The 19,129-nt window shown below is 36.5% G+C and overlaps 1 protein-coding gene across 4 annotated transcripts in view; it reads left to right on the top strand.

The window, feature by feature from the left end:
• The window catches only part of Nedd4 (E3 ubiquitin-protein ligase Nedd4), a 143,548-nt gene that overhangs the window by 28,985 nt on the left and 95,434 nt on the right, over window positions 1–19,129 (top strand). For all 4 annotated transcript variants that reach the window (XR_015041837.1, XR_015041836.1, XR_015041838.1 and 1 more), the window contains exon 5: window positions 14,349–14,399. Coding sequence is in view for 1 of the 4 variants with exons in the window: in XM_085819547.1 (XP_085675673.1) it covers window positions 14,349–14,399 (51 nt within the window). In the remaining 3 variants the exon portion in view is untranslated. The remainder of the gene's footprint in view (window positions 1–14,348; window positions 14,400–19,129) is intronic.

The raw sequence follows: 19,129 nt of genomic DNA, 5'->3' as shown, positions 1-19,129 counted from the left end.
AAAACACAAAGCTACCAAGTCTTTTGTGTATTGCCAGTGGCTACTAGTAGCATGTCATTAAATGTGCTAGATTATCAGTTTTACCAAACTATTAGATACTGGATTTTCATTGTATTTTGTTTTACTGCAACTAAAATGTATTAAGAGTGGTAAAATTTAAAGCTAGAGCAATATACGAGGGCTATCCAGAAAGTAGATTACGTTTTGGAATAAAAAAATAAACAAAGTATAGGAAACAAATTTTATTATATACAGATGAAAGCCACACTCAAATACTACTTTTCTACATAGTTACCATACAAATTAAGGCATTTATCGTAGCGATGTACGAGCTTGGAAATTCCTTCGTCGAAAAATTCGGCCGCCTGCGCCTTCAACCACTTCGTTACCTCTTCTTGCAGCTGTGCGTCGTCATCAAAACGCTGCATAGCCAGCCACTTCTTCATTGCTGGGAATAGGTGGAAGTCGCTCGGTGCCAGGTCGGGACTGTACGAGTAAAGAGTCACCATCCTTATGGTAAGCGTCCAAAAAGTTCAACGCTGCAGCCATTCGCTGATTTTTGTGGTCCTCTGTCAAAATTTTTGGAATCCATCTTGCACAAAACTTGTGGTAACCAAGCTTTTCGCTGATGATTTCGTGCAACAAACTTCGTGAAATTTGTGGAAAACTCAAAGAAAGTTCCGTTATTGTGAAATTTCGATTTTCACGGACTTTAGCATCGACTTTTTCGAGAAGTTCGGTGGTCACTATGCTGGGTCTCCCACTTCGATCTTCGTCGTGAACATTGGTTCGGCCATTTTGAAATCTTATGACCCACTGACGCACTCCACCTTCAGTGATAATGTTGTCCCCATACACTTCACGAAGCTGCCGATAGATTTCTATCGGTTTACAGTTTTTTGCAGTCAGAAACCTTATTACTGAGCGCACCTCGCAGCTCGCGGGATTTTCAATTAACGCAGACATTTCAAACCGTCACAGTATCTGAACGGAGCACAGCACGAACCTCTCACTAGCACGGCTAGATGCAGACTGAGCTGCGCAACGCTCTGACCCCAAGATGGCCGCGCTAGCCCCGACCCTAGTGGACACAGACGGAAACGTAATCTACTTCCTGGATGGCCCTCGTAAATATGAAGTGATAATGAAGAGGTAATTGAATAAATTTAAATATAATGAATTCATGATTTGGTTTTGTTAAGACGATTTTTTTTTTTAAATCATATTCAATTTTGAAAATCTTATACTGTTTTATTAAAAAAAAAAAAAACTTTTAGCATGGCATGACACATATAATTAGCAATGGCTTTCATTTATTCTCAAATTATCTGCCCAACCCTGACAAGAATCACTAGAGAAAAATGCTATGTCACCAAAGTAGGCAGCCTAGAATTTTTTGAAAATATATTTATTCAGCAATCTGCTAATGGCACACTGTGTAATGTATGCAGTTTTAAAATTAAGGGCCATGTGTGTAGTTTCTGCTTGTTGTGATTAGTGAGTGGAGTTTTTTCTTACAATGAATCTAAATGCCATCGTGGAATTTTGCCTGTTAATGAAAAAAAAGTGTGGCATTTTTTCAGAAATATGCTTTTTTGTCTAATACTAGAGTGTGTAAAAATGCAAATTCCATGGTGGTTATTTGTGTGATTTTAAGCAGCTCATTGTGTACATACAGAGCAATGCCATTGTATAATTTATGATATGATTAACAGTATAATCATTCTTATAAAATAAAAGGTAGAAAGGCTTACCTTTTAGTCGATCTTCTTTCTAATCCAAAGGCGTATCCAGGAGCGTGTATTTTCATTCATCAATGCACTACTCTTAGAAAGAGAAAGGCTTCTAAGATAATAAGATATTTAATTTACAATCACATCACTAAACTAAAATATATATAACACAGAAGAGAAGGATTACATGTTTCACTCAAACGTCCATTACAAGTTCTCAAAGTTCAGTTAAAAAAGTTCTGTTTTAGTTTTTGCTGTGCGCATGCGCAAATCACATGGTTGTCGGTGAGAGTTTCAACATACTCCCACCTTTAAATTTGCTTAAAAATCAAATTTAAAACTGTAACCTTTGAACAGGCTTTACCATTCGACCACTTCTTGTAGTCATCGATGGAATCTTTTCGCTCTTAAGATCTTGAGGCAAGTCATTACGAATATCAGGATCGCAGTAAGTCTCTGTTTCATCAGAAGAGCTGCTTGCCATATTTCTAAATCTAGACTGTTCATCTGATGATGTTATCTCCAAAGGATACAAACGCTTGGTTGGTCGCAAAACTTCTCCAAGCGTAGTCTTGACCTTAACTAAATGCACATGTCCATCCCGAGATTTGAAAATCTCGGTTACTTTCGCCAATAACCAGTCTGTTCGCTTCTTATTATCATTGGACACTAAAACAAGATCTCCTATTTTCAGAGGTTGTGAAGATTTTACATGTTCATAATTTTGTATAACTGTTTGAGATATTCGATTCGAAATCTTTTACGTAGATCTTGTAAAAGTTTTTGTCGATAAATAAGTCTTTTGCTTAAAGATTTCCATCTATATTATCCAGATCAGGAACTCCCAATTTGTCGAATCTCATGGAGAAACATGGAAGGTGTGATCGGAGATAAATCTTCAACATCTTCCAAGACATACGTCAATGGACGATTATTCATTATTGCTTCACAGTCACACAAAATTGTTATCATTTCTTCATAATTCAGAGATGATCGTCCTAAAACTTTGCGAAGGATTCTTTTCAGGACTTCTATTAATCGCTCCTACCATCCTCCCCACCAGGGAGCTGATGGCGAAAGAAATTTCCATGTGATCCTGTGGATACTAGCTTGTTCTAAGATTTTATCCCAATTTAAGCTTTTGAATAATCTATTACTTCCTTTGAAATTCGTTCCATTGTTGGAATAGATGATGTGGGGTCTTCCATGTCTAGCAATGAAACGTCTCAGCGCTTGTAGAAAACTTTTAGTTGATAGCGAGAAAATCAATTCCAAATGTACTGCGCGAAAAACAGCACAGGTAAAAATCACTATCCATGATTTTTGATTTCCCTTCAATATCAACGGTCCAGTCAAGTCAACACCTACAATCTGAAAGACTGCTGCTTCTCTTACTCGGTCTTCAGGGAGAGGAGCAATGGGTGTTTTCAAAGAACTAGTATTGAACCTCTGACATACAACACAGCTTCTTATGACTTTCTTGACAGTTTTTCGTGTTTTCAAAATCCAATATTGTTCTCATAAAGTGGATATTAAAAATTGTACCCCTGCATGATTGTTAATTTCATGTTTAGCTCTAATTAATTTTACTACAATAGGATGATCTGAAGGAAGAATAATAGGAAATCGAAAATTTTCTGTATCATCTCTTCTCAGAATTCTGGTTTTAACCCTAAGGATTCCGTTAGAATCAATCATTGATTGAAGTACACGCAATCTTTTGTCATCTAATCCAGAAAATGATTCACTCTGCACTAATCTCAAAAGAGTTAATTCGGCTCCTGTAATTTCTTCCGCTGTAATTGTTCCAAAAGTTCTTTCATTAAGACTTAGTCTGACATCTTTAACAAAACGGAAGATCCAAGATATTATCTTTAGAATGGTATTATACGAAGAAATCTTATCAAAATTAACTTCAGTCATAGCATTCGAATTAACTGCAGAAATTATTGTCTTCTTTCTTTCAGCATTTATAATGTCAAAATTCGGTACAATTTCAGAGGTAGGCCATTTTTCTGGATCATTTCTCAACCAATCGGGACCCTCCCACCTAATCGATTTGACTAAGGTTTTCGGACTGCATCCTCAAGAAGGGAGGTCCGCTGGATTTAGCGTTCCAGGAATATAATTCCACTCGTTTGGATTACTTAGAGTACGGATTTCTTTCACTCTATTGTGAACGAAAACGGCCCAGTTTTCATTCCTTTTTATTCAAAATAATGCATCCATAGAATCACTCCAATAATAAATAGGCAAGCTTTCTAGTCTCAAATCTTCCTTAACACATTGTGCCAGTCTAGCACCAATTGTACAAGCTAAGAGCTCTAGTCGTGGTATGGAAATTGGCTTGATAGGTGCCACTCTGGATCGAGCTGAGATGAGCTGACATGTAATGGAATTTTCATTACAGCTTCGCATAAATATGCATGTGGCATAAGCAGATTTACTCGCGTCACAAAACACTTGTAAAGATAAATTGGAAAGTCTTTCAAAGTCAGCAAAAATTCTTCTGGGTATAGCTATTTTTTCCAAATTGTGCAATTTATTTTTCCAGCTTTCGAATTTGTCAGAAATGCTTTTAGGTAAATTGTTATCCCATGAAATCTTCTGTTTCCAGCATTCTTGAAGCATTAGCTTAAGAATCAGAGTAACAGGAGCTGTAAACCCAATCGGGTCAAAAATCCTGTATGCTATTGACAATATATTCCTTTTGTTGACAGGCTGTTTCACAGAACTATCTTTAAAATCACAGGACAAAGTGTCATTTGATAAATTCCATTTCAACCCCAGAACTGATACAGTTTTATCGGAGTCTTCATTGCAAGGATTTCCTTTTAAAGTTTCACCGCTAGGTTCATTGTAACATCATCCCCTTAAATCAAATTTAGCAGTCGACATAATTTCCTTCGACACATTGATGAAAGTGTTTAGTTCTTCAATAGTATCAACGCTGGCCACACAATTGTCGACATACATTGATTCACTTAATTTCTTAGCTACCTCTTGTTGATGTTCAGGAACATTCTCGAGATGATAATTCAGCATGGTAGCGAGAAAACAAGGACTGGCATTAACGCCAAACACAACGCGCTTACGTCAATATATTTTCAAATTTTCAGAATCTCCTTCTTCCCACCAGAGAAATCTAAGAAAGTCTCTATCTCGAGGACAGACACCTATTTGCAAAAAGGCCTTACGTATATCTGAGATAACCCCATATTTACCTAGGCGAAATCTGTTTAAAATACTCAGTATTAATTCCAAATAATTTGGGCCCTTTTCTAAACAGTCATTTAAGGACGCACCATTCCTTTCCCTCGCTGAGGCATCAAACACAGGTCTAATCTTTGTGGTTGAACTTTCCTTAATTACAGCCCTATGTGGTAGGTAATGACAATTTTCGGTTTTCTTTCTTCAACAGATTCTATAATACCTTCTTCAGCCCATTCATTAAAAATATTTTCATACTCTTTCAGACAGTTTTTTGACTTAACCTCATGCCCTTCTAACCAAGGAAGAGAGACCTGATATCTATCCTCACTATCTCTCTTTAATGACTGACGAAAATATGTTTTAGCGATTTCATTAATTTCCTTTCTTGAGTGGGTTGTAGCAGGATTCGTTATTCCTAACGAGTCAAGACACGATAAATCCGAAATTTTAGCATCATTAAACATGAAGTGACAATACAGTTTTCGTACTGTCAGAGAACTCACGCTTTTCAGTTTTCCCCATCATTGTCCATCCTAATCTAGTGTATATGCATGATAACCCACATTTTAGTTGTCTAATCTTCCCTGTTAGAAGCTTTCCTGCCACATCTGCACCTAAAAGAACATGAATTTCTAAAGGGGATTTTTCATACATCAAATCCACAGATTTATTCTGCATGTCAGTTAAATAAATTCCATGTTTTCATAGTTCAGTAAGATATGTATCTCTACGAATTTGAGGAATGTCAGTACATATTTTATCCTGATCCAAAACCTGAAAATTACAGTGATAATCACCTTTAAGACTACTCAATCTAATTAAATATTTACTATGAGTTTCTTTCTTTTCAATTTCTTCGAACAAACCATGGATTAATTCTTCTTTACCACTTGTTTTATAATTCATTATGCTAACTGCATACTTTGAAATGTAGGATCGCTGGGAACCACTATCTATTAAAATTCTCACATATTTTTCGATTCCATCCCCACGAAGTTTTACTACTAAAGTTTGCAAATTTACTAACTGCATGCAAGATTTATTTGTCAGGACACAGTCTTTTTTATCATTTGCATCCCCAATAATGTCTGTAGAATTATTTCCGTGAGAGTTCCACATTATTGAAAAATGAGCTGTACCGCATATGGAACATTTAACTTTGATCTTGCATAAGCAGGAAATATGGTTCCGTTTCAAACATTTAAAACAGAATCTGTGATTCAGCAATTTTTGTTTTTTTTTTTCATCTAAGGTTAAACGACTCGCATTCCGACATTCAGAACTTTCATGATCTGAATTGCAAAATATGCAGTTCGAATGTTTATAATTTTGATTCTCATTTGTAGACAGCAACTGTGAGGCAGACGATACATCTGGTACCCGTTTATCATGCCAAGTTGACAGCTTGCTTTCGCGTTTTGTTTGTCGGGGGGGGGGGGAATAGACGCCGCTTCTTTCGATTGCAAAGCTGTTTTTTCCCGTGCAATTAATTGCTGAAAAAGAAATTCCACTAGATGATTCAAATCGTAATTTGATTTTCGAAATGTTTTATTATATTCCAAAACCAAATCTGCGGACAATGTTTTAAGCAAAATAGGTGTTAATAAAGCTTCATATGTTTCTGAGGTCATATTTAATGACTCAAGACATCGAATATGTTTTTGTATGTATTTGAATAACTTATGGAAATTTTGAATCTCATTAGAATCCTTTAGAGGTCTTATTTTCAATAATTTATCTATATGGCCGTTTATCAGTACATCTTTATTTCCAAATCTTTCTGTGAGGAGTTTAACTGAAGTTTCGTAATTTTCTTCGGTTAAATTGAAACCGTGAATGGTGTTATAAGCAGTACCTCTCAAAAAGGATTTCAAATAATTAAATTTGCTTATAGCGTCAAGTGTTTTATTTTGGTGTATGGCTGATGAAAAAGTGTTCCAATATGTCAGCCATTCACAGCTCTCACCATAAAACTTCGGAACCATAAGTTTAGGAAGCTTTACATTTTACTTTCGATTTTAACGTTTTCTATACTTTCACTTAACTGTTCAGTGCTTCTTAACACACTAAATTTTTGTTGTTCTATATTAATTTCTTTCAATTTTTTGTTAGCTTTGTATTTAAATGTAGTTATTCTTTCATGATATTCGTCAACACCGTTTAATTCCTGGTCTAGATCCTTTATGTCTGTTAATTTTTCTATATCGGCATCTATTTATTTTAACTCGTTCTATTTTTCATTTAAGAGTTCTAAGGAAATTTCTAGTTCCTCTGCATTCACTCCTGTTTTTGGTAATTCAGTTTCGATTCGGCCTGTTAATTTTGTAACGGTAGCCCTTATGTGGCCGCGTTTCCTTTTTAATGTATCAATGAATTCTGTCATTATTTAATATTCAATAATTCAACAAGTATCAACAATTAGCTTTCATCCCGGCAGGGATGCCAAAAATGTATAATTCATGATATGATTAACAGTATAATCATTCTTATAAAATAAAAGGTAGAAAGGCTTACCTTTTAGTCGATCTTCTTTCTAATCCAAAGGTGTATCTGGGAGTGTTTATTTTCATTCATCGATGCACTACTCACAGAAAGAGAGAGGCTTCTAAGATAATAAGATATTTAATTTACAATCATATCACTAAACTAAAATATATATAACACAGAAAAGAAGGATTACATGTTTCACTCAAACGTCCATCACGAGTTCTCAAAGTTCAGTTAAAAAAGGTTCTGTTTGAGTTTTTGCTGCGCGCATGCGCAAATCACGTGGTTGTCGGTGAGAGTTTCAACAGCCATGTTGCCGTGTGATGCTTAGAATTCTGCAGTTCTCATGAATTTTTAAAATATATTACTGTGCACATGCAGAAGATTGGGGGGCAGAAGGAATGAAAGTGTTTTATTATGGATGTTTGTTGCATTTTTAACATAACATAACATAACATAATAGGGGCGCTTCCTTCTTATGAAAAGAAGGAAAAGAGTTTAGGCAAAATTGCCCATTACTCTTCCGCCAGTTGATCATTTAAATCAAGGGATTTAAATGGTAACTCCCGTAAAAGGTAAGTAATAAATAAATAGATAAGATCTCAAACTGACACCAAATCTATAGTATCAGCAAAAGATCCCATCTCTAAGTTCAAGGTGTCGGCTGGATCGTGAAAACTTCCCTATTGGATGGAAAACCGATTCAATCCCTCCCAAACCACCAAACGCAAATTCTTGACCAAACAAGAGTGCGATGAAGAGTCAAATAAATAAGGAGGGCAGAGGTGCATTCTCAAGCCAAATGGCCAGGTAGTGTATAAAGATTTGATATCTATTTTCAAATTATATTCCAAAACACAGCTATGGAGAGGGAAATCCCTGCATAGTTCAACTCATAGGGCGTCTCAATGCTTGTTTCTTGTGGTTTCAAATTCACCTTACCTGTAGGTGTTTAGTATACATCAGAAACCCTATTATGCCAGAGAGCCCTTTGTATAGAAGGGCTTGATCAAAGGTAATATAGGGAAACCCAAGGAATTTGTTTCTAGGGACAGAAAACACCGGACATCGTCCCAGAAAGTGAAAAGGTGTTTCCTCTTCTTCTCCACAAGCTGGGCAGAGAGGAGATTCGACAAGACCACATTTGTGGAGATGCTTAGCTAGATAAGCATGTCCAGTAACAATTTGAATTACCTGGCGTTAGTTCTACTGAGGTGTATGAGTTTACCTGAAAAGTTAAGTGTACTGAGCACCAATTTAGAATGAGCACAGTCTGGTAGTTTAGACCATATATCATCATGTTTGTTCTTTATCCAGCTTCTTACTTCTTTTTTAACCGTTTGATATGAAACTGGGTAAAATGGTTCCGGGCCAAACATGGGTAGTTGCGAAGCATCTTTAGCTACTTTATCAGCTAGTTCATTTCCAGCAAATTCACAATCACCTGGGACCCAGACTAAACTAATGGTATTATGGGCCTGAGCCAGAGAATTGAGATCTTGAGTACAGTTCAAAACACAGTTTTGTAACTTGACACGATTAGCCAGGGCAAGGATGGCTGATTGAAGGATGGCATTGGCTGTCAGAGAGAATATATATATACTTATCAACTGTATTTTTAGCTAAGAGCTCCCTGGCGACCATATTGATCGCCAGAACCTTGGCTTGGAAAACAGTTGTTAATTTACCAAGGTATAGATGAAATCTAATGAAATCTTCTTCAGATCCCTTGGTTCTTATAATAGCTCCAGCTCCAGTGAAGTTGGATTTTGATCCATCTGTGTAACATTCAATTGATCCTGTTGGAATTAGGTCAATTAGAGATTCTATCTCATTCTTTTTTGGTATATGAGCTGGAATTATTGTTTTAGTAATTCCATCTTTGGGCATATAGATTATAGGGATCTCATTGCCCAAGTCCAGACATATGTCAATGTGGCTTTTCAGGTGGCTTTTATGACCAAAACCTGTCCTTTGGCACCATGTGCCATTTTTATTCAATCTATACATGGCTTTAATTGCTTCTCCGCTCAAGAATAATTTCAAGGGTGGAATTTGCAGTAAAAATTCTAATGCAGCAGTAGGGGTACTATTTAAAGCCCCACTAATGCTTAAGCAAGCAAGTCTTTGCACCTTTTGTAAAATGTTTAAATATGTGCTTTTGTTAATAACATTAATCCAGACCACGCATCCGTAAGAAAGCATTGGCCGGACTATGGCAGTATAAATCCATAGAGTAGATTTTGAGTTAAGGCCCCACTGTTTACCAACGATTCGCCTACAAAGTACTAGAACATTTGTGGCTGTTTGTGCCTTTTCTTTTATATGGGTGATCCATGTAAGTTTACTATCCAGGTAACATCCTAGGTATTTAACGCATTCCTTACGCCTAATAATCTGGTAACCCAGATATAAATCTGCCAGTTTCCATTTCCTTCTCCACGTGAAAACTATGACCTCAGATTTTTCAGCAGAGAAAGAAAGGCCATTTGTATCACCCCAGTGTGAAACTTTATTTAAGATCTGCTGAGCTTGATTATGTAGGGTTCCGATATTGAAACCCTGTAATAACACAATAAGGTCATCTGCATAAGCCTGTGACATGCCAGGTTCCTCCCGTAGAAGTACTAAGAGTGAGTCGAATACCAGGTTTCCACAGGAACGGAGAAAGAATACCACCCTGCGGACACCCTTTAGTAATATCTCTCTTTACTTCATAGTCAGCGAGACTAACACAGATATTCATGTTTTTAATCATGAAGATGACCCATCTAGTTATCATAGGGTGAATATGACTTCCAGTAAGGGCCTTATGTATTTTCTCGAAACCGATGTTACCAAAGGCTCCTACAATATCCAGTAGAATCCCAATGGCAAAGTGTCCGTCTATAATTGTTTTTTCTATTCTCCACACGAGTTGGTGTAAGGCCGACTCAGTGGAGAAGCCAGGCCTAAAAACGTGTTGGTCTAAGCCAAAGGTATGGTTCAGATTATTATCTGACTGGAGGTGCCAGAAAATCAATCGCTCCAACAGCTTAAGCTGAAAGGATGTTAGCGTGATCATTCTAAAAGAGTTTGGTTTCTCATATGTATCTCTTCCTGGTTTAGGAAGAAACACACCTCGTGAAGTTCTCCAAACCTTAGGAACATATCCTAAAATCAAACTGGATTCGAATATGTCCACGAGAATGTGACCAAAAATATCCCAGCCTTTCTGAAGCAGAATTGGGTAAATGCCATCGTTCCCTGGAGATTTAAAGGGAAGAAATACATCAAGGGCCACTTTAGCCTTTTCAAAATTCACAATTGTCTTAGCAAAATCCAGATCCAATGGATTATGAAGTAGTTCCAATGGATTTTCCTGGGGGTCAGAGGTGACACTTTTGTCCCCCAGATGAAAATTCAATATGGTCGAAAGTGTATCCAAAGGGTTTATAGTATAACTGGCATCAGGTCGCATAACCGATGAGAGTTGAGACTCTTGAGATCTTTTAAGAATCTTATATACTCTGGCAGTCTCATGGTAGGACAGAATATCTGTGCAGAACGATCTTCATGAGTTGTATTTAGTTTTCCTGATTTCACTTTTAAATTTCCTTTGTAGAATTTTGAAGTTAGACCAGTAAACTCCAGATTTATTTCTGACTGCTTTCCCGTGAGCTCTCTGTACCTGTAGGTGGAGGTTTTCAAGCTCCTTGGTCCACCAGACTCTCTTGCTAGAAGAGTACTTCCTTCGTTTGAGAGGGCATGATAAGATTCAATAATGATATTTGTCCAGTTGTTTGCTTGAGTATCAAGCTCCTCGACTGAACAATTATTGTCTAAAACCTGAAGGTTAATGACATTAGAAACGACAGATTCCTTATAAAGGTCCCAATTTGTGTTTTTAATGTTTCTGAAATATTCAGCTGGAATTTCATCTCTAACACAAAATTGTATAACGCGATGGTCTGAAAGTGAGGGATTGTCTCTTACATGCCAATTCTCAATAAGGTTATAAATATCAGAAGAAATCAGTGTGAGGTCAATGACTTCTTCTGTTGACAAAGGTGGGGCGATTTCCCCTGTTTTACCCAAGTTAGGTTGGTATTCATTATAAGTTCCATGAGTTTTTTTCCTCTAGGATTGGTATCAGAACTGTCCCATGATAAGTGGTGAGTGTTAACATCACCACCAATAACCATAGGAATATTGTTTATTTCACAGAAACTCATGAGATCTATAAATTCTTGCAGAATTTTAAGGTCATAAGCCATGTAAACCAAGCAAAGGCAAATGTTTCCTCTCAGTGAACTGTTTATGTCCTTAATTAAAATAGCAGTTAAGTCCTCTGATGTAAATTGGGATAATTTCATAGCCTTTATATTTTTAGAAATGTAAATGCTAGTTCTAGGTCTTTTATCAGGTCCCTCTGCCGAAAAGAAGTGCGCATTCATGGGCCTACCAAGGATTTTACCCTTGTACACCCAAGGTTCTTGAATTAAGGCAACAAAAGTGCCTTGCTTACCTAATTGAGCAGCTAAATTGTATGAAGCTGCTCTGCTATGTTGCAGGTTTAACTGACTAACCTTAACCATTAAAACAGGATAAATGAGAGAAAAGAACTTACCCTGAAGGATTTTAGGAGAGACTTAGTTAAAAGCCGCATCCTTAGCCTACTACTTCAAAGGAAGTAGTGACAGGGGAAAACTATTCAGATGTCTTCTCCAGAGCCTCCAAAGAAAGCTCTCGTTCTGACTCCTTTTCGCTCTCACTTTCTTCCGTCAACTGTTTCTTCGGAGGATCCTTGGGCGGAGGAATTGACTTCTCCTGTTGCCTTGTTTCCTTCAGCTGTACACAGCCACGGGCACCACAAAAAAGTTTGAAATTCTGGGCCTTCAGATAATCCATAAGCTCATGTTCCACTCCCAGCACCAAGGTATTACCTTCGTCTCCAGGGATAACTGCCTTGATGGCGATCTTCTTAACATCCAGGCCCTTGTTACAGGCATCAAGGAGCTTGATGTTATCTTTTGGTGACCTGTTACCAGGAAACCAAGCGAAAAACCTCTTCATGGGGGGTCTGTCCCCGGGAGCCATGGCATGATAACCTAAATGGTTTTCTTCAGGGCCAGGTAGATCATTAATTAAAGTCTTTAGGACGTCCTTAGTCTCCTGGTCCTCACATGCAATGTTGAGGCCATTTGGCTGCAGGACTGTCTTGTGGACCCTGCAGGTGCTGATAGAGCCATCGATAATTCGGTCATCAATTATAGAGGTGATGAAATCTGAATCCACCGATGTTATGTCTCTGGAGTCATCCTTGCAGACGATTCGCAGAGTGATTGCCTTTCTTGCAGCTTGACTATATAGCCGTCGTTTCTTGAGGGCCATTTCCGGGGTGTCACCAGCAATGCGTTCTCTCTTACGAGACTCTTCATTGCTTGGATGGTTCTTCCTCACCAGTTTGGAGGTCGCTCCAGAGGTCCCAGCTTTATCTGTTTTCTCCTTCGCTCCCTTCTCCCCAGAGATCGAGATCCCTTCCATGGCCCTCTCCAGCCATTTCCGCTCTTTCTGGTATTGCCTTTTTTCTCTTCTTTTATTTACAACCTCCGTCATTGGTGACTGGTCATCCGCTTGCGCATCTGGCACAGTACTTCTGACAGAGGAGTCAGTATCCATCCCCACTGGGTTCAAGGCATCCGTGTCCGAAGGCACATTCACCCTTTCACCAGCAGTTCTGGTTTCTGTAGTCCTGAAGAGAAGAGCGTCCGCACCCGAGGGTACATTCACTCCCTCAGAAGGAACTACAGTGGTTATAGTGGGGATTTCAGAAGATGTGTTTTTATCTAATTTTGTATTCCAAGCATCCATTTTGGTATAAGATTGAAAGAAGGGGGAGAAAAATTTCTTCCGATTTTCTAAGAGCCAGTTTGGAGGGGCTAGCCCCAGATTCAGCAGCCAGTAGTGACCTCGGAAGAGCCCCCTGCTCTGCCATGCAGAACCCCACCCAGGCACCACCTGGAACTACAAGGCAGGCGAGATTATACACCAGCTGATAGAGCAGCCAGGACATGCTGGTTAGGCTGCCCCGGGCTCCTGTACTATTTGGCGGCCTGAGACCCAAAACTCAGCTTTTCTCCTGTATCCTCTACATGGCTGCTTCCTCCAAGACCCCTCCTCTCCAGATCAAAGGTCCTCGGAATTTCAAATCCTCCCCACAATCGCCAGTTTTCCCAGAAAAGAGCGGTCCGTTGGGTCGTCATAAGATTATTCGTCATCAGACCGAACCTCATCCCACTAAACCCGAGTATGCCACAGGACTTTGTGACAGTTACCCATTTAGCACCACCCAGGGGGCACGTGTGACTTGAGGATAATCATGGACGCGGGTAACATTACCCCCGTGCATTTTTAACATAGTTAATTTGCTGCTGCTTTATGTAATTTTCAATGCTTCATTATAGATGTTTCTCGCATATTTGATTTTGTTAATTCATTACTGTTTTACATAATTTTCAGTGAGCCACTATTTTTTAAAATGGCCTGTGTTTTTATATGTATTATATGTACCCATGATTAATGACTTTGCGAGAGGGTTTGGCTGATAATCAGAGAGTACCTTTATTTCTTTGTAATAAATTATGGTAGTGAAAATCAAAATAAGTTACTGATCAAAATAGGTAGTTTGATGTCAAGTACTTTCTCGTCAGAATTACATTCATACTTATGATTTCTTGTATTTAAGAAATAACAATAAATTAACATTCTGTTTAAAGGTGCATGTCTTTTAATGGTTATAATATCTGTAACATTCTGAACATCTTGAAAATTAATTTGTATTGTTTTGCCTATTGTGTTCTATAGATGATGATAAAATGTTATCAAAGTCGTTGTAATTTTCTTCTTTGTTTTTGTGTTTGTCACTTCTTGTAGGTGAAACCAAACCAAAGATTAAAAATAGAGGTTTTTGATGAAAATCGAGTGGTAAGTGTTTGTGATTTCCCTTCTGTTTTGTAAATAAAGTATATCTGTTTAAGTTTGTTTTCAAAATTTTTTATTCCAAAAATTGATCATTTTAATATCTTGGGTATTCTGTTAAATATTAGTTATATTGTACTAAATGAAACTATTAAATGCTTATAAAGACTTGTTAACTAAAAACTCTTAGAGAAACTTGAAATGTAACAGTTCATGCTAGTGCACAAAGAATTTTATTCTTGAGTGGTATTTGATAGAGAGAAAATGCATTTAAGTTGTAAATAGTATTTTGGCCCTTTCTAGAATCATTTTACAGAATTGAAAATGTTCCCCCATCCAGATGAAATAAAATATTTTTTTTCTATGTTTTGTAATTGTCCCATGCCAAAAATGTCTTTTTGTAATTTTATTTAAATTTGGTAGATATTTATTTGTTATTCATTGACTATTTTTACTGTGGTTTCATTAATCATGATTACGCTTAAAAATCACATTACTCTCATTCAAAATGTATTAACAATTTTATCCAAATTTCTTGATGCTTGCATTTATATGAAGAGTAAATAAAATTGAAAATAAAATATGTTTTATTTTTCAATCATGTATCTAAATTTGTCTTGTATTTAACATATCAGGAAACTGAAATTTTTGCCAGAATTTTTCAATATAGCTAAATATTTTATAAATACTGTTCATTTCAAGAGACATTGAAACTTTTTTTTTTTTTTTTTTTTTTTTTTTTTTTTTTTTTTTGAGTATTGACTGATATTTAATTTCTACCATTGTTCTTTGGAGATCTATGAATATTTTTCTCTTTATGCTACATTAAAAGATTACCTTTTAAAATTTTTTCCAGTGGTTTTTAAAAAATCTTTTTACTAATATCAAATTACTGATAAGTTTATTAACTGTTAAGGTTATGAAATCCAAGTTGTGTGTTTTGCAACAAATAATTTCACAGTACCATTGATCTGAGTATGACAGCGATCTGAGACTCTCCATGCTACAACTTGCGATGCATTCGACACCACAGAGCACAGCTCCTGACTCTTCGGTTCAGTCGTTCCTGGAGCTCAACACGCTCTCTCGACAATGCACTAACCGCGATACAATGAGAGATTCTTCGATGCGCTCGACGACCCACTCGGCACTCACTGACTGGCTGTCAACTCGATCGTCTCCACACGGACTAACTAGATAAGACACCAACTCGATACTAACTTATCTCGCACTCTCACTTTAGACGGGCACACTCTGACTTGCCCTCTTGATGAGGCATACTTTCTTGCCCTCTCGACAAGGCACTCCAATTGACTGCGTTCCGGCATGGTTTATACAGTCAAAAGTCGTTAATCCGGACTCGTCGGGACTTCGGCGATTCCGGATTATCGATTTTTCCGGATTATAGATCATCAGTTTAAATCTGGTAAAATGGCATGCAAAAATTATAAAATTAAAAATATGAAACCGTAATTTACGAAATAAAGAACAATTATGATCTAAAGGGTATTAAAATTTACCAAAAAAAAAAAAAAAAGCTTAATATTTATTTGTTTACTTTATTAAACATTTCTTTCAATTTAAGTTGTTTAAGTTGCTTCGTTTTTTTATGTGATAATACATTCTCTTTAATTCCATAAATAGACATAATTTCTTGTTCAGTCAAAGTTCCGCTGTTCAAGTCCTATAATTGCTGTGCCGAGAATACCAACTAATTTGTCAATCGAAATTTTTTCGTTTTCAATAACCTCTGTCACTTTCTTCGCTATCGGAAGCGAATTATAATGACGAGGCATTTGATTTAAATTGTATCAAAGACGGAGTACATGGATAGGAAATACCACATTTAGTAAGCAATTATAAGCCAAATAAAATAAAAACATCTGCCCTTAAGATAAGGATAGTGTTGACAGATCAACTTCCAATTCATTGCGCTCCGTGGCGTTAAAGATAAACAAAGTTTAGATAAACAAAGGATATGGCTTTATTTATTTTTTGCAGCAATTCCACTTTTTGTTTAATGGACTCCGAAAGATACTTTCGCTTTGTATATCCTTTACATATTAGTAAATATATATCGGAAATTCTATTTGAAATAATCGAAAGTTCAAGCTTACTTTTATAAAATTGCTCTAACAGTCTGCAAAAAATAATAAGCCGGATCCAATTCGAAGATTAAGGAACAACGCAATCTGCAACATTAACTGAAATAGATAATCAGATAATTTTAGCTTAGCTTATCCCGTCCGTTCTGCGCATGCGTCTACGCGCATGCACACAAACATATTCGCAGCTGTAAGGGTCTTATGCGCTCTCGTAAATGCCTGTGCGCATGCGTGAAAGCGACGCATGCGCAGAAAGTTTTTAGCTTTGAGGTCCGGATTATAGATCATTCCGGATTATGGGTGTCCGAATTAACGACTTTTGACTGTATAACATTCGGCTTATGTTCGAGAACATTCTGGGATAAGCCGGTAAGAACTCGTTTCAGAAGGTTCTCCATCCGTCCACGGTATATCGCTAGTTTTGTCGCCAAAGGGATGATTTCTCGCCAAATATGGCAACCATGCCTGCTTTGCCATTTTATGGCAACCCTAAAACTGCTTTGCGGGGAAGCTATCTCACCACGCCTGTACATTTCGTAACAATATAGATGACAGTACGACTTTGCTCAGTTCCGCCCCCAATTTCCATCCAATCCCCAAGCCATCTTACCGGGCCTGTACATTTCGTAACAATATTTAAAACTGCTAATATAGTGTGTTTGAAAGAATTTCAGTTTCAAACTTGAATAATCATTTTAATCTAACAAGAAATACCAGTTTTCCTATTTTTCGATTTTTTGTTTCATTTGAATGTATAATAGCTGTGTGTTATGTATGATTATTATTTCTATAAATTTAGTATTTTTTTAATGGTTTTTTTTTTTTTTTTTTTTTTTTTTTTTTTTGTTCCATATCTGTGTTTAGGCTCTGGAAGAAGTAATTCTCTTTTATAATGATAAATAAGAGTAATAAGAGTAATGAAAGAATCCTGATTCACATTCTAAACTAACTGGTCTTGCATTAAGTAATTAAAGACAATAATTCAATATTCATTCAGTAGATCAGTTCCATACACATATTCTAAAAGTAATTACACATGTTTATGTAACTTGTGTTACCATGTTTGTGATTAAAGTAAATTTTCTGTTTCCTTTGGTTGCTATATTCAAATCCTAATGGTAATTTTAGTCAAAATTCTGAGTTCAAAATTCATTCAGTTCATTTCAGTTCAAAATTCCATTGTATTCAAAACCAACAAACAAGTACAAACAACAAGAGGGATTCTATACTTTGTGAGAGTTTCTGTATCTCATATCTCTGTGAAAGAATTCATGTTGTATGTGGAAAAATCTTCTTTTTGTTAAATATTCTAAAAACCTGTTTTGCAGATGAGGCACGTGAACAACATCTGTGTTTTTTTGGTAGTCAGAAAAGGAAATTGGAGCATTTCTGTGATGTGTTTCAGATAACTTCCATAACCTGCTGTTTATTCTGAATAATAAAATAAATTAAGCATTCAGTTTCTTGTCCTGCTGATCACGAGAATAAGAGACAAACTTCATACTTCAGTGAATGACAAACCATCCTGTAACCCAGCAATACTTTGCTTTGATTCCTTTCATTTCATCCTCACAAAAGAGCTGTTTTTAATTTTTATCTAAAACAGCTGCTCTTAATTTTTATTTAAAACAAGTTTAAAAATTATATTTGGTACAAACTCAACAAGGTCATGGAAGTAATTTGATCAAGTTATAATATCCTATTTAAAATAGATTTCCTTGAAAGCTAGAATACTGAAGAACTATGCAGCGACTATTTGCTGAGTTCTTGTTATGTAAGTAACAAGTCCAAAGAAGGGTTAAAATACCCTTTTATTCTGTCTCAAAATAGGTGTACAGATGTTTTCTTTTGGGCACATAAGAAGCCTTTAAAAATGTGAGGCTAACTAATACTAAATAAAATTAATCACCTGAAGCTGCATAGAATCAAACTCACATAGTTGGCTCTTATTTAAGGATTGCCAGTTTATACTAGCGGGCACATATTAACGATCATAAAGTAGCAACCTGTAACTAATAGCAACAACATGCTCGAAAGGCAGAACATGCTCTCCTACTGCTCAGACCTAAGCTAAATACTAGTTTCTACCTTATTTGCTTAAAGCATAATACTGAAAATTCATTCTGGCAGGGAAATGTAGGTGGAAAAGTAGAAGATGAAGGAAAGGCTTGTTCCAAAGTAAAACCCTGTGAAATTAAAGCTAATTGGCCAACTATCTAAGAATCAATGCATTGAAACATGGCTCTTTATCTCAATGCTTCTTATGTCACATCAGAATTAAAAAAGTAACAACATAAGCTCTGAGTAATTTCATCTTCACCTGTTTAGAAATAAATTAGAAGCAATAGATCTAGTGTTAGCAAAATAAATGTATCAGATATAATTTTCCATATGCAAATGAGGCAGTAGAAAATAACACTTCTTATATTGTTTCAAAATTCTGGAATTTAACTATATGTACGTATCCAAATGATCAGAAGGTTGTTGATGCTTGTTCCTTGATCTATTGCACCAAGATATTTTACTGTACATTTATTTACAATTTATTTACAAGTCGTATGCCACCTGGCATGTTTACAAGCGTTATGCCTCCTGGCATGTACATGATAGACATATTTTGCCACCTGGCAT

This window comes from Stegodyphus dumicola, chromosome 6, assembly GCF_044657685.1.
Source record: "Stegodyphus dumicola isolate Sdum_Otavi_A_Nest chromosome 6, ASM4465768v1".
Lineage (NCBI taxonomy): Eukaryota > Metazoa > Arthropoda > Arachnida > Araneae > Eresidae > Stegodyphus > Stegodyphus dumicola.
The sequence above is the reverse complement of the archived record's forward strand: the minus strand, read 5'-3'. Positions and strand labels throughout refer to the sequence as shown.